Source organism: Rhinopithecus roxellana, chromosome 4, assembly GCF_007565055.1.
Source record: "Rhinopithecus roxellana isolate Shanxi Qingling chromosome 4, ASM756505v1, whole genome shotgun sequence".
Taxonomy (NCBI): domain Eukaryota; kingdom Metazoa; phylum Chordata; class Mammalia; order Primates; family Cercopithecidae; genus Rhinopithecus; species Rhinopithecus roxellana.
In genome coordinates, this window is record NC_044552.1 from 128663981 (window position 1) to 128690939 (window position 26959).

The 26959-nt window shown below is 35.5% G+C and overlaps 1 protein-coding gene across 4 annotated transcripts in view; it reads left to right on the forward strand.

Moving 5' to 3' along the window:
- The window catches only part of THEMIS (thymocyte selection associated), a 225432-nt gene that overhangs the window by 87659 nt on the left and 110814 nt on the right, over positions 1–26959 (forward strand). For 3 of the 4 annotated variants that reach the window (XM_030929106.1, XM_010358400.2, XM_030929107.1), the window contains one exon: positions 10249–10707. In XM_030929106.1, the coding sequence (XP_030784966.1) occupies positions 10249–10707 (459 nt within the window). Of the gene's footprint in view, positions 1–6123; positions 6247–10248; positions 10708–26959 lie in introns of all 4 variants that reach the window. The other variant, XM_030929108.1, reaches the window with a different exon arrangement.

Below are 26959 nucleotides of genomic sequence, written 5' to 3' on the forward strand. Positions count from 1 at the left end.
TGACAGGGCCTGACAGACCTAGCAGAAGGTCACACCGTCAACGATGCCCTGTAGTCAGGTAGGGGAACCAAGATGTGCAGTGCTTAGTGAGTGATGAAAGGGAAGAGCTGTTCTTATAAAGGTGTTTGTTTTGACCTATGTAACTTCTTTCTAGAATTGTAAGTAAATATGACCAGAAATGAATGAATTTAAAAACTTTTAGAAATGAGTTGTTAATTGGTTGGGCATAGTGGCTCATGCCTGTAATCCCAGCTCTTTGAAAGGCTTAGGTGGGAGGATGGCATGAACCTAGGAGTTCGAGGCTGCAGTGATCTATGACTCCACCACTACACTCCAGCCTGGGTGAAAGCAAGACTCTCTCTCAAACAAATTGAAAATCTTAAAAAAAGAGGTGATAATAATTATTTGCAAATAGTAACATTACCCAGGAAAAGAGAGTATCAAATGAGACAAAATATTGAAACTTGGTAAGATGACATGATGAACAAATACGTAAAACAACTGTAGGTACATAAAGGAATATATTCTTCCTTATAAGAATACATATAGTTATAATTTTCCATTTATAAGCACTTAGAATATATAGGGGTAACATATTTTATAATTTTAACTCATTTATTTATTTAAAAAGTATTATACAAGTTTACTTATTAAAAATAAACAGACTATGTGCTTGAATCAGAAAACTGAATATTATAAATATATCAATTGCATGTGAACATATTTATATTCAACATATTGCAGAATAAACTTTCCATATTATAATCATCATTATTATTATGTTGCCTCTTGAGAGAGTAATTGTAAAAATCACTTGGGAGAATAACAAGTGAAGATATTCAAGCAAATATTTTAAAAATAAGATAATGAGGGAGTACTTGTCCTGCCAACATTAATGCCTGATACAAAGTTAAAATAAATGGTACTATATGTTGGTTACAGAAAATCAAAAACTGCATTAATAAATTACTTTAACAATAGTTGTACTAGTAGTTATAGAAGTGTTATGGCAATATTTTTAATTTGACTCCAGTGCCATGCACTTAAGCATTTGTTTATAGCTCAGAAACAGACTTTAATGTAGAGTATTATTTTCTGTTTGATAAAGATTTTACCACACAGTTGGGTTTAAAGGAAGAATTATTTAGTACATTGTTCTGGTACAGTTAATAATGTAGCAAACAATAGATCGAATTGGATCATCAACATTATACCAGATAGCAAAAGAAATTTGAAATAGATGAAAACATTAAATTTTGAGGAAAACTATCTTATGTCTATATTTGAAACAACTTTCGAGTTGCAAATATAAAACCATAAAGTAACAATATATTTGAATACGTAAAATGAAATTTTCTGTTGTAAAGGAAGAAATGTTTGATAGCGAAGGAAAATAACTCAATTTTTAAGACTAAATGTCACTAAAATGAAAAACAAAAATCAATAAAAATTCTGATAGAACACTAATAAGAAAATGGACAAAGCTTAGAAGAAATTCAAATGGTTTATAATTATGTAGAAATCAGTTTGTACTAACACAATAACAACTTTTCCACCTATATAGCTAGCTAAGCTTTTGCAATAGTGAAGTTGGGAAAAATATTATCAAAGGGTCACTCTTAAACCTAACTGAGGAGTGTATCTTTCCCGAAAATAAATTTGATAATAGATGGAGTAGCTTCTTTGAAAATACATGTAATATATTTTGAATTCCATCTACATCTTAAGCATGTACAGAAATAATGATTAATGACACAGGTACACTTAGTCTTGGTTCTGCCATCCTGGAACCAGTACTCTGCTGAGAAAAGAGCCTTTATAATGTTTAAAGCTTTAACTCAGTGCTTCAACTTGTCAGAATTAACTCCAAAGAAATAATCATTTTAGAATTATTTGTAATAGTAAAACAATAGAATCAACTTAAATGCCCAACAGTGAGGAATCGGTAAATTATGATACATTCCTTACAACATATTCATCTATTAACAACTATATTTGTGAAAAATATTCTAAAGTATGGGGTTTATTTGGGGTTCAGTATTAAATGAGACAAGTAGGATTCAAATGAAGTGTCTATAGTAAAGTTTTTGATATTGTTTAAAACATTTTTATCTCTCTCTATATATCAAGTTAAAAAGGTCAGAATTTTAAAAGCAGCTGTTTCAGTCCAGTGAGAATGAGTGATTTTAATTTTATTTTAAATTTGTTAAATTTTTTTCAGAATCTATGTAAATATATGCATATATATATCTATATACATACTACACACACATACATTCAGAGAAACACAAACACACAAATAAAAATTTAGGCTGGGTTCCTTGGTGTGTTTCAGTGCTTTGATTTAACAATTTTCTCATTTATAAAGTAGGGAAAACATTAATAGTATTTATCTCACAAAATTCTTCAGAGGATCAAATAAATTAAATGAGGAGATTAGCTCACTACAGACCATGGCACATAACATGTACTCAATAACAGTGTTAACATTGTTTTTCTCATTATTATAATCTTTTAAAAATTTGGAGGAACTCCTCTTTTCATGAGCCCCAGCATGGGTAGGCCTTGAATATTCTCATTGCAGCTCTATTCTCATTATTAGGAAGTAACTTCCTTCTGGCATTTTGTAGTAGTTGTTCTATTATTCTTAGTTTTTGATAATGTGGTAAGTTTTCATCATTTTCTATCATTTTTGGTGTCTTTTTGTGTATACTTTATATTGGAAGGTCAGGGACGGCCATGTCCAGGGCTGCTAGACAGCCAGCATTTAAACCCCTCTTAATCAAACACAAACCTTGGAAAACCCCAATTTGTTTATCTTCAGTGTCTAAAGTGATCAACAATAGCAGCTCCAAACGCTGTAATTTTTCCTGGAAGCGACTGTCTGGGCCGATCTCTGAATAGCTTTGAGGCAGTTCCATAGGAGTTACCTGCACGAGATCCCCCAGTGCTCTGAAGAAATTCATCTCAGAGCTATTCAGGAATTCCTGCGGACCAGGTACCAGGTCAGAGCTTCCAGAGACGACTGTCAGGGGCCAGTGGGCTCCTTTCCAAGTCAAATCCACTGGGATAGTGGTGGGTTAGCCAGTTCAGGAGCCCACTGCCAATTTTAGGTGGGATTTTCAAATTCATGCTATTGAAATTAGTTTTTATTGCCTAGTAATATGGAACCAAAATAGTGTGCTTAGAGAGAAAATGTTCCTTCTTCTTATGCTGGTGAATTTAGAATAACAAAAATTCAATTTTCTTTATTGTGCAAATCAAAATCTATTTAAATCCTAAGCCCTGATATTCATTTAATACTTATGGTTACATCGGGAAATTATACCTTTTCCTAATTTGAATTTAATGTAAACTGATTTGTAATTGTTTTGTATAACCATGAGTAACAGATTTTTTGAACACTGCATGGTAAAAATCAGCAAATATGTCAGACAAAGCACAATGTTACAAGGAAACACCACAGCATATGTTGACAGTTATAGAAGAATTGCTGCTGTTTTCACCCTTCACACCAGAATAATTTTTTCAGTATTTACCTCCCATGTGTAGAGAGAGAAACATATGGGGCTTTACATAATCATGAGCATAAACAGGTGGCTACTTAGGTACATTTAATTTGCAGGCAACATCAATACTGAACAACACAATCAGCTCCACATGGCTCCCAAACTCTTTCTACTAACATTCCATTAACAAAATTAAGATCATTAAAATAGAGGGAGGGTATAGTACTCCCTTAGTTGGCTTCAGCTCCCTTTCAGAGTCATGGATAAAACACATTTTCAAAAATGCCTTGGCATTTTGCTGTTTCCTTTGTTCAAGGGAACTTCAGTTAACTGTGTGTAATGTATACTTTGTGAATAACAACAAGCAGCATAATATTTGCATTTAAAATGTGCTTACATCTTTTATTCTCCCTATAATCTGCTCATTATGGGCATAAAATTATGATGGTTAAATTCTAAGTAATTTATCAAAGCATGGGGTCAGACAAGCTCCTCAAAGCAACCTGGAAATATTTCTCCAAAGGCAGTCCACCTAAAGAGGTCACCTGAAGCTCATTTCCATATTCAAACATGCTGGTGAAATCTGTGGAAATTATCATTGCTGGAAATTTTTGCTCAATCTGTGCCAGATGCTGAGCTGTAGATTCCATATATTTTGTTATCTCGATTTTGATCCAGACTAGAATATCTCGTTTGTCCTCGTTGGCATTGAACTTCCATAGGTACTAATTTTTCTGACCTTATAACCATCCTACAATGGCTTAGAATCCAAGAGTAAAGGCAAATGAGGAGATTTAATAAACACTATGTTTTTAATCATTTGGTGCTTACTAGGTGTTAAGTACTATCTAATCATGTTACCTGTATTAGCTTATTTAATCACCACAATGACTTTATGTGGTAAGTGATAGAATTTTTCTCATTTTATGAAAAAGGAAATTGTAGCCATGAGACTTTGAATCCTGAAGTTTACACATGAAGGAAGGGACTGAGGCCAGAATTAAAACCCAGGCTAATAGGAATTGGAAAGCCATAATCTTAACCACCCCACTCTAGTTGTGTTCCCTTTATCCTGAAACTTCTACACTGCCCAAAAGCACCTAGGGCCAGGAATCCTGAAAATTCTACTACCTAAAATCACCTAGGGCTAGGAACAGCAAATATGTGGTATTCTGAAGATCTTCTTAACAATGCTTTGTGAGAGGTTTGGGGGTGCCTAAGGTCTGTGGAGTTTCTTTCTAGCCCTCATACCTCTATGTGTCTTCTCAAAACCCGAGGAGCAGTGCTCTGCAGAACTAATGAGCATCCAGGGAGCTGTGTTGCCAGCAAGGTTATGAAAAATAACAATTTCTCACATTCTCTCTCCTCATCCTAGGTCTAAGAGGAAGTTTTAACATGAACAAGTGTGTGTATGATGTGTGGCAAATTTATTAATAAGCTATGATTACAATAAAGCTTTAGGCCTAGATATCAGATTATATCATTTGATCTTAAGAGCTAACATTATTAATATGTTATTTGTTAAGCATCCCAAATGTGTTAGGTTTTGCAGTCATTCCTTTCAAGGAGATTAAATGTTACTGGGAAAATTTGTTTTCCCCATGCAGTGGTTGAACCAAAGAGGTAAAAATGAATTGAAAGATTTTATGATATATTCTTTTACCTCTGCAGGTAAAATAAATATGAAAAACTATTAATAGCTATTGCAGACAGCTTCAATTCAATTATTATCGTTATTACTATTTTATTTTGAGATGGAGTCTCACTCCGTTGCCCAGGCTAGAATGCAGTGACATGATCTCAGCTCACTGCAACCTTTGTCTCCTAGGTTCAAGCAATTCTCCTGCCTCAGCCTCCCTAGCAGCTGGGAATACAGGCACTCACCACAACACCCAGCTATTTGTTTTTTTTTTTTTTTTTTTTGTATTTTTAGTGGAGACAGGGTTTCACCATGTTGGCCAGGCTGGCCTCGAACTCTTGACCTCGAATTATTTGCCCACCTTGGTCTCCCAAAGTGCTGGGATTACAGGCGAGACCCACCACGCCCGGCCCCAAATCAATTATTAATGTAAAGACATTTGAACATAAGCATTCTATAGTTTCACTTAGTTTCCCTCAACATTTTAAGAAACTTCATCACCATGTTTGACATATGTTCTGCCCTCCCAAATACTCAGTTAAATTACTGTGTATCATTTCTTTATCACAAACTTTGACTTCCCCCACACTGCTTATTTCTGCTCTTGAAGACTCTTCTATGAAAACAGTTGGAGTCACTCATTAGTTGATGATGTTCAATGATCTGTAATTGACACCAAAATCTGGAGACTCTTCTCAGTTCAGGCATTGTTATTTTATATTCCAATACTTTGAGGGTTTTGAACGTTTTGCTTTGATGGATTTGTGGAATATACCGACCTGAACATCCTTGTTATTATATATTTGTCATATATAATTCTCATTTCACATGTTTCTGTGGCTTTTCTATCATCGTGTTACATTCCCAAGACAATTTTTAGGCTGGTATATTCTACAAATGTATCTTTTTCAAGACTACCCCAAATCCAGTGTTTCCGTTAGAAGTTCTAGCTCAAGTATCTCTATTCATCTTTAGATTGAAATGGTGTGCATGAAATAACCCATCAAAGCCTTCAAAGTAGGACGAGGAGATCATTATTGTTTTTCTCACACTGTGGCATCTGAGGAAGGCTGATCCATGTAAAGAGAGGGCTGGCTGGTAAGACCTATAAACATGTTCTTCTCATGAGCAATGTCCTTGTAAGTCATACATGCAACAGGGAGGCAAGCCTGGCTTGTGGCAGGATGCAAAACTTGGATGTCAAAGTTCAGATTGAGATTCCAGAGCTATGACTACCAGTTGTAAAAATTGCAACTATTTTCATATCCTCCTATAGTAATAATATTTCTTTCATTGTCCTCAAAAGATTATTGTAAGGATAAATGATGCATATGAGGCCGGGCGTGGTGGCTCACGCCTGTAATCCCAGCACTTTGGGAGGCCGAGACGGGCTGATCACGAGGTCAGGAGATAGAGACCGTCCTGGCTAACACGGTGAAACCCCGTCTCTACTAAAAATACAAAAAATTAGCCGGGTGCGGTGGCGGGTTCCTGTAGTCCCACCTACTCAGGAGGCTGAGGCAGGAGAATGGCGTGAACCTGGGAGGCGGAGCTTGCAGTGAGCCAAGATTGCGCCACTGCACTCCAGCCTGGGGCACAGAGCAAGACTCCTCAAAAAAAAAAAAAAAAAAAAAAAAAAAAAAAAGATGCATATGAAAAAGTTTTCAAACTTGTAAATTTCTAAACAAATTTCAATTGTTATAATTACTGTTAATAGCAACTGCAAATCATTAAAAATGGGTTAAAAATATAAACTCCCTCAAAACCTAAGATTCAAGGAAAAGACTTGAAAGACTACATTCATTTATTAATTAATTTTTAACTGCTCAATCTATTGCATTTCCCATGATTTTGTTAGTTAAGTGACATGTTTTTTAAGAACAATGTCTCTGATTCAAAAATAACAATAAAATTCCTTTTAAGAACTAACAGGCCAGGTGCAGTGGCTCACACCTGTAATCCCAGCACTTTGGGAGGCTGAGGGGGGCAGATTACCTGAGGTCAGGAGTTCAAGACCAGCCTGGCCAACATGGCTAAACCCTGTCTCTATTAAAAATACAAAAATTAACTGGGTATGGTGATGCACACCTGTAATCCCAGCTACTCGGGAGGCTGAGGCAGAAGAATCGCTTGAACCCGGGAGGTGGAGGTTGCAGTGAGCTGAGATCGCGCCATTGCACTCCAGCCTGGGAGACAGAGCAAGACTCCATCTCAAAAAAAAAAAAAAAAAAAAAAAAAAAAAAAAAAAAAAAAAAGAGATTTGACAATCCAAGGTGGAAATAGACATCTATTTTCATCTGTTAACTTGTTTTATAAAGGTTGCATATTGGCTTATTTTAATAACTTGATTACTTAACTCTTGGAATGTGTCTTGTCTTTATTTGGAAGAATCACAAAGCATATTTTTCCCAGTATAAAACTATTGTACACTTTGAGAAAAAAATGAAAAAAAATTGGTCACATTTAGATCTAATCAGTCCCAATGGTGCTTTAGTTTATATTTAACTTTCTTCATTGTGAAACTGAAGTTCCAATATGGCATCATATTAAGACAATGACAACAACATGCCCTAGTTTTGTGGCTTTCAATGGCTGTTTTTAAAAAGAATTATTTGGATTGGCTGCAATAGCATATGAAGAGATAAGTTAATCAAATATTTTTCCTATATTGTGCCACTTTAGTATGCTAAACTGTGTACTTCATCATCTTTTAAGGAAAAGCACACAGATTCACAGACACATTGTTCTTGCAATAGAGACATCCAGCAAGACAGCTCGGAATAGCGTGATTAACTGAAATAATGGTGGCCCTTAGGGTTTTAGTCTTTTCCTACTTCATAATATTTTAGGTGTGTTATTACCTTAGGTGAGCTCTATTCCCCAAGAAAGATGACGCCAAATTAATTCTCTGTGACTTATGTCATCGATACAGCTAGGATAAAAATAAAACTATGTGTCTCTATCCTTTATGAGATTTTAGGTAAGTATTTTTTTTTAAACTTATTTCACAAAAACTGCTGAATTTTCTATACCCTGATAATGATTGTGGACTCTTAGAAATAAATCTTCACACACAGACAAATGAGATTAAACACACTCAGGCACAGACACACACACAAATTCATTTACTGTGGTGAATTCAAGAACACTATTTTATTGAATTCTCCCTGATACAAGATGTAATAAAATGAGAAATTCCTTCAAAGTAAATGTGTCTTTCCCTTACTTCAGTCAAGCATACCATGCAGTGAATGAACACTTCCATTTCTAAGTTTTTAGGATAGGTTGCATTTGCTACCTTGCTCATTCCTGCCCACATTGCATCAGTCACGGTTTTGCAGGAAGTTTATGTCTAAAAATCACCAAAATTCCTTTTGTTTGTATGAGTAAAAACGACTTCAAAAATAACGGATTAAAATAATCTTTGAACAGTAACCAAAAATATACAAAAATGACACTATAATCTGGCTAAAAATGATTTGATATATAGATGAATTTCATTGGAATACACTTGTTGATGAAATAATAAAAGATTTTTTGAACTGTATAATTTTACTAAGTTTTTAAAAATACACTATCTTCTTAGAGCATGCTAGTATACAATATTCTTAATTACTTTTGGTTAAGAAAGCAATTAACTAATTTCTGCTTTGTTCTCATTTTCTCTGGATTTTATTAAAGTCTATTCAATAAATGCATTTCTGAAAGTGATACAAAGCAGATGTGCCCATAAAATAAAAATAAAATAAATCAAATGGAACCACTTAGACATACATTATACAAAAAGCTATATCTTAAGCAGTAAAATTTTATAGTAGTAGTTGGTTATCCTGATAGAGAAAACATTTTAAATACTGAAATTGGTGAAATAGATATCAATGAAATAGTGAAAATAGTGCAATTTTCTAATGGAAAAATTAGAGAAGTAATGAGAGAAAATGAGAAGAACAATTGAAATATAGTCAAGAGCAGTCAGTCCAGAACAACTACAGAACCTGGTGTTTTCAAGGAGGGTTATGTGATGTAGTATGTTGCGATTTATTAATGTGTGTTTTCCACAAGGGTTTTATAATCAAAGTAATTTGGGAAATTCTGCATCTCATATTCTTCTCTTGAGAGTCACAGTGTATTTAAAGTTTCTAAGAAGTCTTACATTATTTGGACCTGTGTAGATACTTTTCACTGTGGTAAAATACACGTAACATGAACTTTACCATTTTAAAGTGTACAGTTTAGTGGCTTTAAGTACATTTGGAATATTGTGCAACCATCACTGCTATCTATCTAGTCCAAGCTATATAGCTTTATTTTATTTTATTTTATTTCATTTTATTTTATTTTTTGAGAGACAGAGTCTCACTCTGTTGCCTAGGCTGGAGTGCAGTGGAGTGATCGTGGCTCACTACAACCACTACAACCTCCTGAGCTCAATCAATCCTCTCACCTCAGCCTCCCAAGTAACTGGGACTAAAGGTGTATGCCACTATGCCCAGCTAATTTTTGTATTTTTTGTAGAGATGGGATTTCTCCATGTTGCCGAGGTTGGTCTCAAACTCCTGGCCTCAAGTGATCCTCCCACCTCAGCCTCCCAAAGTGCTGGGATTACAGGCCCAGATATATAGTTTTTTAATCATTAATATGACTACAAATCCATTCCCTTTGGGAATATCTTTTAATTTTAGTGTGTCTAGAGCATACATTCATAAAAAAGCTGACCAAATCCAATCTTCTCATTTTAAAAATAAAAAATTTAAAATACGACTGAGAAGTAAGATGTCTTGCTTGAGATCACAAAGTAGTTGGAACAGAGTCAGTGTCGTCCAGATTTCCCATTTCCAAGAACAGGGTCTTTTCTATTTCAAGGTATTTTCCCCTTATCTCCATTTGTATTGTCTGGTCTAATGACCTAGTGATCTATAAGCAATACTTCATAATTTTACCTAGAAGAACTCTGGATAAAAACAAGCATCTTTTATCTTTGAAAAGATATCACTTTAAAAACGTACACAGTATTTGTATTATAACTCTCTCATTGTGATTTTCTTGTGAGAGATTTCATTGTAAGAAGTCTCTTTTTAATTCACATAATTCTGTTCTTAGGTCTTTTTATGATCATGGCTGATAAAACTCCGTACCTTACTATGGAAGAAATCACAAGGACCATTCATATTGGACCAAGTAGACTAGGGCATCCTTGCTTCTATCATCAGAAGGATATAAAACTAGAGAACTTCATCATAGAGCAGGGTGAGCAAATCATGCTCAACTCAGTTGAAGAGATTGATGGAGAAATAATGGTGAGCTGTACAGTCGTAAGGAATCATCAAAATCACTCATTTAATTTGCCTTTGTCACAAGAAGGAGAATTCTACGAATGTGAAGATGAACGTATTTATACTCTAAAGGAGATTGTTGAATGGAAGATTCCTAAGAACAGAACAAGAACTGTAAAACTTACAGATTTTTCAAATAAGTGGGACTCAACGAATCCGTTTCCTAAAGACTTTTATGGTACCCTGATTCTCAAGCCTGTTTACGAAATTCAAGGTGTGATGAAATGTGAGTATCCACTGAGAATGGTGTTCTATGAGCATGAACATTGTGGAGTTTGGGAAAGAAAGGTTTTAAAGGCTGAAGAGTGAGAGTCTTTATTTCAACTATTAAGCCTCTGAGAGTTAGATTCCTCATCGACCAATAGGCAAACCATATATCCATTCCAAGGATCAAATTGAATAATGAATATACAAGTATATTGTAAATTGTACGGTACTATTCACATGTGAGGTGCTATAACTATCAGGAACAAACAGATCAAACTACTAATTTTTTTTTGTTACTGCCAGTTAAATATGACTAGAAAAAAGCTACTTTTAAAAGATAGAACATATTTAGTGAGAATGAGGCTTTCTTGTGTGGAGGTGGTCAACAAAAGAAGTAAATATGGAAAGTTTCCTTAATGCGTCCCTTACTTCTATTTTTCTGACAGTCTTTTTTTTTTGTTCCATCCATCCATTATTGACTATAAATCTCTACTATCCCAGAGCTCCTCTGTCTTAAGGGAAAATGATATGATAAATTAATTCACATATAGGCATGGTGGGTGTTTTTTTTTTTTTTTTTTTTTTTTTTTTTTTTTTTTTTTTGAGACGGAGTCTTGCTTTGTTGCCAGGCTGTAGTGCAGTGATTCTCCTGCCTTAGCCTCCCGAGTAGCTGGGACTACAGGTGCCCGCCACCACGTTCAGCTAATTTTTTTGTATTTTTAGTAGAGACAGGGTTTCATCATGTTAGCCAGGATGGTCTCGATCTCTTGACCTTGTGATTAACCCACCTTGGCCTCCCAAAGTGCTGGGATTACAGGTGTGAGCCACCACACCTGGCCCAGCGTGTTTTAATATGCAATCTTCATAGAATTATTTGCATTTTGAAATAGGAATATCTGGAGAGAGCATTGTTACTTCAAAGGTGTTAATACCTTGAGTTTTCAGGATTATGACACATGAGTAGGACGGATAATAAAGAGTTCTGGACTTGGAGTCCTAGATTCTAACTCTGGGTCAATAACTTAATAGGTGTTGGTTTTCAGTGCACCATTTAGACTCCCTGTTTATGCAAAGAAAATGGTGATACTCTTTTGCCTACCTTTTAAAGTAGTGTCGAGAGAGAAATTAAGGTTTTATTAAGGTACTATTATACTATACACTTGAGAACAAAAAACAGTATGTAAAAATATTTGTTCAAAAGGTCCTCCTTAGGTATCTTTTTAAAAATCTGTTTTTCTCTGGACTCATTAATATTGTTGGCCACATACAATTATTGAAAAATCAATATAAATCTTTTGGCAAGTATTAGAATTGTGTCCTAAATTCTGTCACAAACAAATATTTAATCAGAAATTAATCAATTCAATTTGAACTGAAGGTATAGGCAAGGAATTCCACTTAATGAATGCTAAAATTGAATATTTTTAGTATTACAAAAATTTGAGGTAATGGCAAATTGTAGACCCCACATTAATGTTCTGTTAGCAATCCCTAAATGTGCAGTTGAGATGAGTAATTGAGATTTCTTTGATTTTCATAAATAATAGTGTTTTCCCATTTTAAAATGTGTTACTTTCTAAAACTATTGGCATCCCCTGCCTATCGCATAGTTACAAATGAGGGTAAACCTACAATCTAAGCAGCACATGGATAAAGTGGTTACAACATTTAATAAATTGGGAAGCAAGAAAGGCTACTCTGCGGAAATGGCATTTAAATGAAGCATCAAAGGATGCATAGGAGGTAATCAGGCAAAAAAGAAGGGGACAAGGTTGGAGAATTCAAGCAGTGGTATAGGGGCAGCAGGTGAGCAAGGGAAGAGAGCGCTAGTGTAGCTGGTGTGAGAAAAAAACAGAGGGCAGGTTGAAACAAATATGAACACATGCAATGGGGAGTGGAATCAATCATGGAGGGTCTTGAAGTATATACTAAGAGGCTAAAATGTGTCATAAGGGCAAATCAGTAAAGGGCTTTAAGCAGGGAAAGACAAGAACAGAGGAGAGTGGTGAGAGGCCAGTTGAGTGCCAGGGTACAGGAAATTTATACAACAGAGACAACAGTGGGAAAGACAGAGAATCATAGTTGGGCTTTATGGGTATTTAAGAAGTACAATGAGCAAAATGTGAAGGTCTGTTGGAAGGGGAAAGACGCCAAACTTCTTCCCAGCCACCTGTCTTGATGCACTGGATGGAAGTGCAGTCTACTGAATGTCATCATCAGAAGCTCAGGGGATATTTACATATTTGTTTAGGTAGGACTTAACTGTGAATTTATATTAACCAAGACCCAGAAGAAAACCCTTGGTTGAAATAATACTGTTTACAAATTGTTTTAGTCTAATTCCCAATATTTAATGCTATTTAAACTAAATTCTCATTTTAATTACAGTAGATATTTAATTTCATAGGGATTATTTTAAACATTAGTTCTTATTGTATAGCAATTTCAGGACAAAAACTGCATGAGACTGGATTGCATGTGTATTGACTGCAGAATATTTCCTGGAAATAGAGGATGGGTGTCTTATCACAAATACCTAATTTAAAATATTTTTATTGTTGTAGGCATTTTTGCTCTGAATATAAAATGTAGACCATGTTTTGAATCCATTGTGGTTTTGTTTTACATGATTCTTTCTTAAACGGAAGATTCAAACTTGCCTTGAGGTCAAGGAATGTTACTAAATTGCTTTCCACAGGCCTTGAGTGTCAGTCCAAACCCTTCTTGGCTAGAATGCTTCCTTTCCAAAGTGATAAGAAAAAGAGTAGGTGTGAGCAGGGAATTCGAAGCTTTACAGAAACCTTAGGGGAAAGAGCAAGATGAAAAATAGTGAGAACTACAGGGAGCCAAGAAATACTGATTTGCTGAAAAGAGAACATAACAAATACATACAGATAAGAGAAAATATAAGATATTCTACTCCTATTACTAGTTTTTTATTATTAATGTGAAATTTTGAGTTTCATAAAAAATAAAAGTGTTTAAATAAAGTATTTGTTTTTGGAAACTTGACCAAAATCTCTGTTATAGATCTGAAAGTCCCTAACCCTCATCACACATTTAATGATTTAGAAAAAATTATCCTTCTTTGGAAAACAGATGCACTTTAAGAGTGCAAACTTCAAACTACTAGTCTTTTTTTTTTTTTTTTTTTTGAGACGGAGTCTTGCTCTGCCGCCCAGGCTGGAGTGCAGTGGCCGGCTCTCAGCTCACTGCAAGCTCCGCCTCCCGGGTTCACGCCATTCTCCTGCCTCAGCCTCCCGAGTAGCTGGGACTACAGGCGCCCTCCTCGTCGCCCGGCTAGTTTTTTGTATTTTTTAGTAGAGACGGGGTTTCACCGTATTAGCCAGGATGGTCTCCATCTCCTGACCTCATGATCCGCCCGTCTCGGCCTCCCAAAGTGCCGGGATTACAGGCTTGAGCCACCGCGCCCGGCCCAAACTACTAGTCTTATATAAGTCACTTCACGATGTGTATTGTGCCTTTCTCAGGAAGATGAAATTCATATTAGCATATTAAATGGAATACATAATATTTGCAAATGAAAAAATTGAGTGAGCTATTTAAATTTGCCTCTGAAAGAGAGAGGTCTTGACCATGAAAACTTTTAAAATAATGTCATGTTTTGACATATAGATTGATAATTATTTCTTCCCGAAGTGAAAATTTCAGAGTTGTATAACTTTCTTTTATGAAAAAACCTCAATGCCTGTCAAATTTGTGGGGGAATGGTTTTAGCCCAGATATGAAAAAAGTTAATTCATTTTATGAGCAGAGGGCTGAAATCACACAAGTGAAAAGTGGTATCAGAAAGGTTGTGTCTGCATATTGTATAATCAGTGATACGTGAATAGCAGAAAAATAACACTGGTCTTTAGAATACTAAGACTTCCTCTTTCTCTCATTTAATTTTTAAAAATAATTTTAATGTTTATCAAAGTCCAAAAAGTCAAAGAGTAAAAGGAATTATAACAACATTATCAGCAAAACTTTGTGCCCTTGACACGAGGGCCAAATTTTCCTCATATTCTGTTCTTCTGAGGTAGTGCCTTTAAATATTTTTCCTCTACTTTCTGGCACACTTCTAAATAATAAAGGAATATTGCTCTTTTTCAAGTCATCAACTTTAAGATAGTAACTATTGACTTTCACATATGACAATGAAGACTTAATTCTCTTATATTCCTACTTCCCCTTCCCTATATTTTCAGTACAAGTTATGGCTAAGCATTAATATTTTCATTATTGTGACAATTCACTGCTCAACCAAGTGGCGTATAATGAGTATAATTCCATTTCTCCATCACTGTTTTTCTGTGATGATGACCTTATCGTTTTCTTTGCTTGATTTTCTTCAATTTTATCCTAAGTCTTTTTTTAATTAATTAATTAATTTATTTATTTATTTATTTTTGAGACGGAGTCTCGCTCTGCCCAGGCTGGAGTGCAGTGGCCGGATCTCAGCTCACTGCAAGCTCCGCCTCCCGGGTTCACGCCATTCTCCTGCCTCAGCCTCCCAAGTAGCTGGGACTACAGGCGCCCGCCACGTCGCCGGGCTAGTTCTTTGTATTTTTAGTGGAGACGGGGTTTCACCATGTTAGCCAGGATGGTCTCGATCTCCTGACCTCGTGATCCGCCCGTCTCGGCCTCCCAAAGTGCTGGGATTACAGGCTTGAGCCACCGCTCCCGGCCTATCCTAAGTCTTAAAGCATTCTTCAACTCTATAAAAAAAGGCCACTCAGTGTAATTTTCCAAAGAGCCCAAACTGTCAGGAAGGCTACCTTTTCTATTAATTTGTTTTCCTGAATGTATTCCTTTGTAACTTGATTCTCATGTTCCAATTGGAATTGCTTATTCTTGAGACCAACTGCATAGGTGCTGTCCTGGGAATTCCATTTAAAATTATCCTGATGATTGCCTGTTGACTTGTGTTTTTGTTGACTAACTGTTTCTGAAACCAAATAACTAACTCCTTCTTGACTTTCTTCCAATTTTGATGGAGACCAATCTTCACTTGCTTCCTGAGAACGGTGCATGGAGTATCAAGTATTTAGAAAGCCTGAATGTTTGCAAAATATTCTATACACATATAAGACTGATAGTTTGGCTACTTACAGAATTCCAGGTTGAAAATAAATTCCCCTCAGAATTTTGAAAACTTTACTCCCTTATCTTCCACTATCCCGTATCGTCTTGGAGAGATTATATGTGGTATTCTGAAGTTTCACAGTAATGTGACTTCTGGTGGGTCTGTTCTTTCTTTGTGATGACAGTTTTCAATCTGAATATTTAGGTGCTTCATGTCTGGAATAATTTCTCTCACAATGTCCGTTCAATTATATTTTCTCTTCTCTCTGTCTTTAATTTCAAATCTCATACTGAAATTCCCATACCGATCTTCTAGGGCCTTTTTTCTTTTTCTATTTTATATCTTTTTGTCTTTTGTTTATCTCCAGGGAAAATTTTCTTAACTACATTTCCAACTGTTTTAATGAATTTTTAATTTTAGTTATATTTTTAATTTCCAAGAGTTATAATTTTAATTTCCAAGAGTTATTTCTTACATCATTGTACATATTTTACACTGTTCTTGTTTTTAAAATACAACATTTTATCTCTCTGAGAATAGTTTAGATAGTTTTTTTTTTTTTTATACGGAGTCTCCCTCTGTTGCTCAGGCTGGAGTGCAGTGGCGCGATCTCGGCTCACTGCAAGCTCCGCCTCCCAGGTTCACGCCATTTTCCTGCCTCAGCCTCCCAAGTAGCTGGGAATACAGGCGCCCGCCACCAGGTGACTCACGCCTATAATCTCAGCACTTTGGGAGGCCGAGGCAGGCAGATCATGAGGTCGGGAAATAGAGACTATCCTGGCTAACACGGTGAAACCCCATCTCTACTAAAAATATTTTAGATAGTTTTTTAAAGTTTTCATTAGTTCACTGCTTTTTATCTCCCTCCTTTTGGGCTCCTTTTTTTTTTTTTTTTTTTTTTTTTAAAGTTTTGGTGTATCATTTCTTGTTAAATGTTTTTATCAAATGCTTTGTGATTACTTGTCATATGTTCATATTTACAGGGGTCAGTTGAAACAAAAATGTACAAGTAAGGCACTGTTTCTATATAAGCTCTATGTTTATGAATTTTAGATATTATCATGCCAGCTTTTTCACTGCAGCGGTCCTCAAATTTAGGTTTTGTGAGTCTTTCCATTTTGAGTTCAGTTTCACCTGAGAAGAATCTTTGTGGTGTCTTCTGGGGATTATGAAACTTGGAGCTAAGTAGGGACGGAGCCAACAATCTCACCACTCCCACTTACAGATTTATAATTACTTCACTTTCAGTCCCACGCTTCTCTCCTGCTCACCTATGTCTGGTTTCTGAGGTTCTGAGATCCTGTATATAGTTTTTACTGCAGAGAGAGAGGTGGAAGGGTTGGTCACCTATCTTCCCTAGAGTAGAGTGGAGACCTGGGTTTAACCATTTTTCAGACATCTGAATAATCCCTGTGTTTTTAGCCCCCTGGCTTCACTTTGCTTTCCAGGAGCCTTATGTCTCCAAATTCTGTCTTTGGAGGTCTTATGGGACAACAACGTTCACTTTTCTTTGGATTTTGCCTCCTCAGGTGCATAGGCATTTCTTTTTCTATTCTGTCAAGTCATTTATCATTCTTCCCTCTGATTTCTGTCTTCATTTAGATTAAGGATTGCAGATATCTTTTAGATTTATTGAATTTTTTTTTAAAAAAACCTTCCTTTTTTGACTTTTTACCCCTGTGGTAAATTTGATGGGAGAAAGGATTGAAAAGGTATAATTTTAGCCATAAATCTCACTATCTAATTAAATTAGTTTTAGCCCAGAGTTTTGCCTGGATCTATTATAATCTCTCAAAGGACTGGTTGCTACTCCTGCTAAATGATAACAAGTATAATTTATAAATTTAATATATTTAGTAAAACGCAATTTTCAGTAATTTTTAAAAATATCACATTAATTTCTTATGTATGTATTTGTGTTTTCTCAATACTTGAGATAGAGTAAATGTTCCATAAGCATTCAGTAAATCAAGTGAATGAAAGAATGAATTAAGCGACTGCATTGTTTATGCATGTATATTTATGTTTCACAGTACAAAGCTCCTCTTTAGGTAACACGAGGGTTTTCTCACTAACCATATCCAGATTTGATTTATTATGATGACATATTTATGGGTTCAGTAGCTAAGAAAAATATGAACTTAATGGTACCAAAGTTTATATCATCTATATTTGTATAACAGGTTGAATTTTTGTTAGTGATGCTTTTTGTAATGTGTCCATGAAAATACTATGACGTGATATTTAGAACCAGTGGATACTCTAGTCAGCTCCCATTTCATTTTGTTCCTTTAGGCTGCAGTTTTATTGCTAATAAAAGTATCATGCAGCAAGCAGAGAAAGGTACCTATTTTGTATTAGGTACATATTTATTTTTACATTACCAACTATTAATGCCTTATTAGGATTTTCCAGAGAAACAGAATATATATGTGTGCTAAATATACCTAATTATACGTTAATATATACAGTGTTATTTATTTTAAGGAATTGGCTTATGTGAGTATGGGAGTTGATAAGATCCAAACCTGTAGGACAAGCTGCAGAGGCTCAAAACTCAGGCATGAGTTAATGCTGCAGTCTTGAGGCAGAATTTCTTTTTCTCTGGGAAATCTCAGTTTTTGCTCTTAAGACCTCCAGCTGATTAGTCAGGGCCCACCTAAATCGTGGAAGGTAACATCCTTTACTTAAAGTCAACTGAGTGTAGATGACAGCTGCATGTACGAAATACCTTCACAGCCTCACCTAGGTTAGTGTTTGATTAAATAGGTAATATAGCCTAATCAAGTTGATATGTAAAACTAACCATTACAAACATCAATGGAATACATGTTAAAAGTGTCTAAAAAAGTGTTTATTTGCTTTTCTTAGATTTTATGGACTAAATTAAAATGTAAAAGGCAAAGTAGTGTTACGAATAAACTCATATAAAATGCAAGTGTATTCATTTTAAATAACTCTTAATTTCTCAGTGAGGTTTATGATGATTTTTTCTAATACAAAAGTTACAGAGCCATTCAAAAGGCTCTCTTTGTTTAGAAATATGGACAACAGATGAACCAGAGGAGAACCAGCTAAGAAAATAGAAACTCACAGTATAGCTTCTCTTAAGTTGAAATGAAGTTAAATAAATTAAAAAAATTAATTCACAGAATATCCATAAAGAAAATTGAGATCAAATGAATGAACTGTAAAGCAAATTTTAATTTAAAAGAAAAGTGGAACAAGGCAGAGCTCAGAAATTATTAGTAAATCTAATAATTGCCCTATAATAAAGATTGGAATGCAATGCAAATATGTAACTAAACAGTTCATTGAGTGGATGAGAGATGAAGATGAAGTTCATACTTTTGAGAAAAACAACCATAGTCTTAGAAAGTAAATGACAAAGATTAGACAGTAAAAATGTCTAACAAATTTACAGGTTATTATCATTAAATAATAATATAGGAGGGGTCGGGCGCGGTGGCTCAAGCCTGTAATCCCAGCACTTTGGGAGGCCGAGACGGGTGGATCACGAGGTCAGGAGATCGTATCCTGGCTAACCTGGTGAAACCCTGTCTCTACTGAAAAAAATACAAAAAACTAGCCGGGCGTGGTGGTGGGCGCCTGTAGTCCCAGCTACTTGGGAGGCTGAGGCAGGAGAATGGCGTAAACCCAGAAGGCAGAGCTTGCAGTGAGCTGACATCCAGCCACTGCACTCCAGGCTGGGCGACAGAGCGAGACTCCGTCTCAAAAAAAAAAAAAAAAAAAAAAAATATATATATATATATATGTATATATATATATGAGGAACTAGAAGTTGGGAGAAACTGTAGCGCTAGGATTTATACAATTTCTTTGGAGAAAAATATGTAGAAACAATCATCTTGTCTTCAAGTCTTGAATAAGAGTGTCTCAGCGGATTTCCATCCCTGTACTAATTTAGGCCCAATCGCAAAGGATTGGTTCTCACTTCGTGAGTTGAGACCAAGAGTATTCTAGAATTGAATATTAAATATCCAAGGAAACATATGTTGCCCATCACCAACCAAGTTTAAAGGTAACTCTTTATTTTCTCTTTAAAGGCAATTTTAGTGGCGTCCCCCAAATTCAAACTTAGTTAAGAGGGTTGTTACAGTGGGAAATATAGAAAAGTACCACATTATGATTATTCACCCTGTGAAGGGACTTTTTTGGAAAGAACTTAGTGAAACTACTCAGCAACATACGGAAGTAACCTATTACCCTTTCAGAAAAAAATGGAATGGAAATTGTTTTTCACAGGAGCTCACTTTGGATAGCAAGAAAACATACCCAGCAAGGATAATTCATGTTCACTCAGGAAGAAATTCTGGGAAGTCTAAACTAAAGTTTGATAAGTACATAATGTTTTCCCTTTGGTTTAGTTTGGAACAGAAAAACTTGTAATATAAACCTCCAGGAATATTTCTCATTCTCATGCTCTCAGGTGTTGCCTTCTTATCTATCATTTTAGAGTCAAAAATAACTTTTTTGGAAAATGACATTTTCTAATTTAGCTTGTACTGTTTGGTCTTTTTGGGGGGAGGAAATTCCATTTTCCCAACTGCAAAATAACAAATGCTTCTTTAAAACAATTATCTCTCTCTCTGTCACACACACGCACACAGACACACACACACACGATTAGAGCTATATATACCACCACATAAGCAATGGTAATCTAAAATTTTATAAATCTGTAAAAGATTCTAATTGTTTTTCTTGTCTTATATTTTATAATATTTCTATAAAAACATGCAACTTTTTGTTTTATAAGAAAGCAACACTATAAGTGTTGGTGTCTTTATCTTTCTCTAGGAGAGATTTGTAGATATAATATTTGCCATAAAAATTAATGAAACCTATTTCAGTTTAAAAACTTGAGGATGCCATTGCCAAATTCTAGGTAACTTTAAGCAAATAATGAGTTTTTATTTTAACTTTTGACTATGGAAAACTTAAAACATATGCAAAACTCAACAGAACAGTATAAAATAAAGGTTTCATTTTAATGTTTTAACAGACATGAGAGAATAATATAAAAATTCAAAGTTCATGCAAAAGTAATGAGGCTGACTGAGTTGCCAGTAAATTGTATGTCTATGGGCTTCATGGCACTTAGTATAGAAAGAAAGGTAGACTCCCTGGTTTCAATCTCTCCTCCCATTGAGTTATCAGATAATCTGCCAAATTGCTAATTGTAATTTCATCTTTCTTGATCTGAAATATTTTGGATTTCTTCCTGAAGTAGTTATACATTCCTCAGCCTGGCATTCAAAGTGTCAATTCATTTTCATGGTGCTTCTTTCAGTGAGTCTCCTGTCCAGTCCCTGTGCTCTAATTTAAAATCCTGAGATGCTAGATTTCTTGTTAATTACTGACAATTCTCAAGTTCCCTTCTTATCATTGATCACAGTGTCCTTGCCATCTGGATTATACCCTCTCCTATTCTATCTTAGCTTGTAATTTCTTTTCACTCTTAAAGTCTCATGTTGTGGCCATGCCTTTCATAAAATGTCTTTATCCTCATCCTCAAATTAAATGTGCTATTTTTCCCCTTCTTTGTCTGCCTACTGTAGTTTTAATTGAGGCTTTTATATGATTCCACTTTCTCTTTTCTCTTAGCATATAAATTATACTGTAAAAAACATTTTTAGTTGTTACCCTAGAGTTTGTAATATATATTTACAACTAATATATGTCACTTTCAAATAACACAAATAACTTCATGAGTACTGCAGTTACCTTACATGAAAGTAGTCCTCATTCCTCCCTCCTGTCTCTTAAAACAGTACTGTCATTCATTTCACTTATCTATGAGCTATAATCATCCAAACTATTGCTACAATTATTATTTTTAATACACTGCTTTCTGTTAGATTAATTAAGAATAAGAAATAAAACATTTTATTTTGCCTTCAATTATTCTTCTCCAGCACTTGTCCTTTCTGTGTGTACATCTGAGTTTCCGACCTTTATCATTTTTCTTTTCTCTGAAGAATTTAAAAAAATATTTCTTGCAAGGCAGGTGAACTGGTGACAAATTCCCTTAATTGTTACTCATATTAGTAAATCTTTATTTCTCCTTTACTTTTGAAGGATGATTTCACTGGATACAGAATTCTAGGTTAGTGGGTTTTTTCGAACTCTTTAAATTTGTCACTCTATTCTCTTCTTGCTTGCATGGTTTCCAGAGAACAGCTCATTGCAAATCTCGTCCTTTTTCCTCTGTTGGTAAGGTGTTTTCACCCCTCTGGTTCAAGTTTTTGCTTTGTCTTTGATTTGATGAAGTCTGATTATGATACTCTTCAATGTAGTTTTTTTTTTTTTTTTTTTTTTTTTTTTTTTTTTTTTTTTTTTTTTTTTTTTTTTTGCATTTATCCTGCTCAGTATTTTGAAGCTGCATTAATTTTGGAAAATTCTCAGTCTGGTTACTGCAAATATTTCTTCATTTCATGACCACTGTATCCTCCTTCTGGTATACTTGGGACATACATGTTACATCTTTTGCAGTTGTCTCACATTCCTTGGGTATTATATTATGTTCTTTTTTTTTTTTCATTTCTCTTTCTTTTTGGTTTGGGAAGTTTTTAGTTGACATATCTTCAAGCCCATTGATTCTTTCCTCAGCAGTGTCCAGTATAATTAGAAATCCACCAAAGACTTTATTTCTGTTTCTGTGTTTTTAATTTCTTTCTTTCTTTTCTTTTTATTTCTTTCTCTCTCTCTCTCTTCTTTCTTTCTTTCTTTCGACAGAGTCTCGCTGTGTCACCCAGGCTAGAGTGCAGTGGCATGATCTCACATCAGTCCAACCTCTGCCTCCCGGGTTCAGGCAGTTCTCCTGCCTCAGCCTCTGTAGCACCTGGAACTACAGGCACATGACTCCATGCCAAGCTAATTTTTTGTATTTTTATTAGAGACAGGGTTTCACCGTGTTAGTCAGGATGGTCTCGATCTCCTGACTTCGTGATCCGCCTGCCTCAGCCTCCCAAAGTCCTGGGATTACAGGAGTGAGCCACCATGCCTGGCCTTGTGTTTTCAATTTCTATCATTGCCTTTCAGTTTTCCCCTAGAGTTTCCATTTCTCTGCTTACATCACCCATCTTTCCCTGCATGTTGTCCCCTTTTTCCATTATACTCGTTAGCGTTATTATTAAATTTTAAGTTCCTGGTCTGATAATTCCCAAATATGTGCTATATCTGAATCTGGCTTTGATGCTTGATTTGTCTCTTCAGAGTGTGCTTTTTTGCCTTATAATATATGTTGTAGTTTTTTTTTTGAAAGCCAGACATGATGTGTCAGGTAAAAGAAACTGATAAATTGTCTTTTTACGTGATTTTTCTGTTGATCTATCTAGAAGTTAGGCTATGTTTATAGTTTGCTATAATGGTAGGTGTCAGAGACTACACTGTCATGTAGTGCTCTTGCTTTTGTCTGCCCTGTTGACTTTAGTCTCTAGAGACTTCTTCTTAGATACAGTCTTAAATGCCATTCTTTGAGTTGTAATTTCCTGTTATTATACAGTAGCACTGTTGATGTGGTCCTATGGTATGGAGGGGGGATTTCTATAATTTTATGATTAGGTTTCAGTTATTAGTGAGCCTGTGTCTCTAGGCTGTGACCTTCACAAATGTTTCTCAGCTTTTTTGTACGCTTTGGGAGAAACAGAATGGCTAGTGGAGGCTTGAGTTGGGTATTTCCCTTCCTTTATGTGGAAGTACAGAGGAGGTTGGAGTTGAGTATTGCTTTTTCCCTACATAGAATATTAGAGGTGGTTTGGTTGGGCAATTCCCTTCCCCCATGACAGTTAGGCTCTGGTAAAGCACAAGTTGGTTGGGCTGTGCTAAAATAGTTTTCCTTGAGGACAGGCATTTTTAAAGGAGAACAGAATGCTCTGGGTATATTTCAGAATGGTTGCTTCTTCTCTCACCCTGCCAGAAGCACAAGGAAATTTTTCTCATCTTCATCCCGAGAACCTGGATGGGCCCCTGAAAGTAAGACTCAGAAAAGTGTGGGAGGTCCTCCTAAACATGCTCTCCCCACCCTGGGAGTTTTATCTCTTAAATGATTCTACTGTTAGTCCCCAGTTACCCTTGAATTCTTCCAGGTGCTGGCTCCAGCAGTGGTTTTTGCTCCCAGTGAGCTATGACTGTTTGTATTCGTCTACCTGTCTAGTTTTTGGGGTGGTGGTTTGCCTGTGACCTCAATTCTCTGGTGAATCTAAGAAGAGTTGTTGATTTTCACTGCATGTGCTATTTCTTTGTACTGAATCTTCTCTTTAGGCATATACATCATGATTTTGCCTGATCTTTTTTAATTAAAAAAATTGGATGAAAGTATTTTACTTTGCTCATATATTTATACCTCAATCTCTCTATTGTATTGAAGACATTAAAAACAAGTATTTACTGCATTGAACAGGCCGTTGATTAAGTTAAACTGTAACCTTAAGAGACATGTCTTAAATAAAATATACAATAGCTGCTATGAATAGTAGCAGGAATTTTAACATTGAAAACTTTTTTTCTCCAGTGAAATTTTATATAGAATTTATTTACTGAATTGCTTCCTTTAGTGCTCACTCATGTACTTTGTTCTGGCAATTATTTTTTATTCATTAATTCATTTATTGAGTGTCTACTATGTGCCAGGAGCCATTCTAGACATTCTAGACATTGATGAAGAAAACAATGAAAGACTACTGCCTCTGGGAAGGCATATATTTCAGTTTAGGGAAACAAACAATAGAAAATTATCATAATATAAATAAGCAAGTGATATGGAATGATAGAAGGTGAAGGGTGACATGAAATAGAGAAACAGAAAAGGGCAAATGGAAGAGAAGCTTGCAATTTTAAATAGAGCATTTAGAGTAGATCTCACTGCCAAGATGACATTTAAGCAGACTTGAAGAAGAAGAGAAGTTGGCTGTGAACATATCTGGCTGAAGAATGTAACAGGCAGAGGAAACAGCCTGTGCAAAGATCTGACTGACAATGAGGAGGTCCGGAAGACAATGGGTAGTTAGAGTGAGTCAAAGGAGTAGCAGATGAGACCCAGGTGGTGCCAGGGGCCAGGTAAGGACTTTGGTTTTTATACTAAGTGAAAGGAGTGACACTGTAGGCTTATAAACAGAAGACAGATATAATTTATTTAGCATCTAAAAATAATATTTGGCTTCCCTATTGAGATTTGACTGCAAGGATACTGGTTAGAAAGCCATTGCAACAAGCCAGACAAGAGATAATGTGGCTTAGATCAGGATAGTCCTGATGTAAGAGATGTCAGGTGTTAAAAAAGAGAAAAGCTAAGGATGTCTCTGAGATTTATGGACTGAACTGAATAAAAAGAGTTTCCAATAGCTGAGTTTGGGAAGACAGCATGTAGCTTAGGTTTTGGGGGAAGATTAGATTTCAGTTTAAGCATGTTAATTTTGAGACATCTATTAGATGTCCAAGTGGAGATCTGAAGTAGACATACAGCATTCAGGAAGATGTTTTGGCTAGAGCTATACTTTGGGTAGTCATCAGCATAAAGATGATATTTAAAGACATGAGACCATTTAAGATCAGAGTAGGCGTGAGTGTAGATAGAGGGAAAAAGAGAACCAAGACACCCTAAAAGGTGTGTGTGAGGGGTGGGTGGTGTATAGGGAGAAGAAACCAGCAAAACTGAGAAGAATCACAAGTGAGATAAGAGGAAAATAAGTGAGAAAAATGTATCAAAGAGGAGGGAGTCTAATCTACTTTGTCAAATGCTGCTGAGAGCTTAAGTAAAATAAGATAGGCTAACATTATTTCAGTGGATATAGGCACAAAAGTATTGAAGATAGGTCAGTAATTGAATACAAAAAAATTAAGAGTTTAGATAACATGGCCCGCAGACTTTCTCCAGCAGCAATGCCGTCCTCCAATGCATTAAAGCTATTCCTAGCCCACAGCACCCACCATGTACAAAGAAAGATTGGGATCTAGCTTGCATTGAAACTGATGTTCTGAGTTCTCAGGAAGTCCTTGATGGCATCTATTCTACTAATCTCTAGCTGTTCCCTAGACTTGAGGAATAGCATCAGCCTATCTAGAGCTAGCTCTAGGATTCTTACACCTAGCTCATTTTGAGTCAAACAACCAGAATTTTAGTTTCTAAACTTACCTTGAGGTTCAGAGAAGCCAGTAGGTATAATGTCAAAAGTTAGTGTGTGCTAAACTTTATAAAATAACTTATTAATGTAAGAAGTGCTCTTTCAACCCTGCTTTTTTTTTCTAAAAATTAAAAATCTTTACAATTTTGCAGACCTTCAGCCTATAGGCAACCACTGATTTTTTGTTTTTTTACAAGAAGATAATACTTTTTCATTGCTGCATCTTCAGAAACTCTATAATTACACAGGATATATAAATAATATTATATGAATCACACAGGTTTTTTGATGTAGTTAATAATATAAAAAGTAATATGTATGTAATATTTTATAAGAGGATATTCTGTCTTACAAATCTTCCAAATTGTTCATTTTCAAAAGCATGGAAGGAAGAAAAAAATGACAGAAGGGTGGCTGGAGATATTGAAAATCAATGCCATATCATGAAAATGCTGTAAAATTTATGTTAGTAAGTTATCAAGAAAATATATACTATTGTAATACCCTGTTAATATTAACACATAACTTTATTTATTTATTTTTATTTTTATGTTTTGAGACGGGGTCTCACTCTGTCACCCAAGCTGAAATGCAGTGGGTGTGATCATGGCTCACTGCAACCTTTGCTTCTCAGGTTCAAGTGATCTTCCCACCTCAGTCTCCTGCGTAGCTGGAACACGCCACCAGGTTCAGCTAATTTTTTTCTAATTTTTGTACAGAGACAAGGTCTCACTATATTGCCCAGGCTAGCCTTGAACTCCTGGGCTAAAGCAGTCCTCTCACCTCAGCCTCCCAAAATGCTGGGATTATAGGAATGAGATACAGTTCCTGGCCAATACGTAAGTTTATTCAGGACCATTTATAATGATGCTATGTTGGGTAGTATATGAGGAAGAGGTAAATAAATGCAGGACAATATTTTAAGTATCTCTGCAGTCTCAAAGGAAGACTCATGAGACAGTGGATGGTTGGAAAAAATACAGATATCCATTAACCCCAGTGACGCATGAGGCAATTAATACATTGCTGAGCGCCCA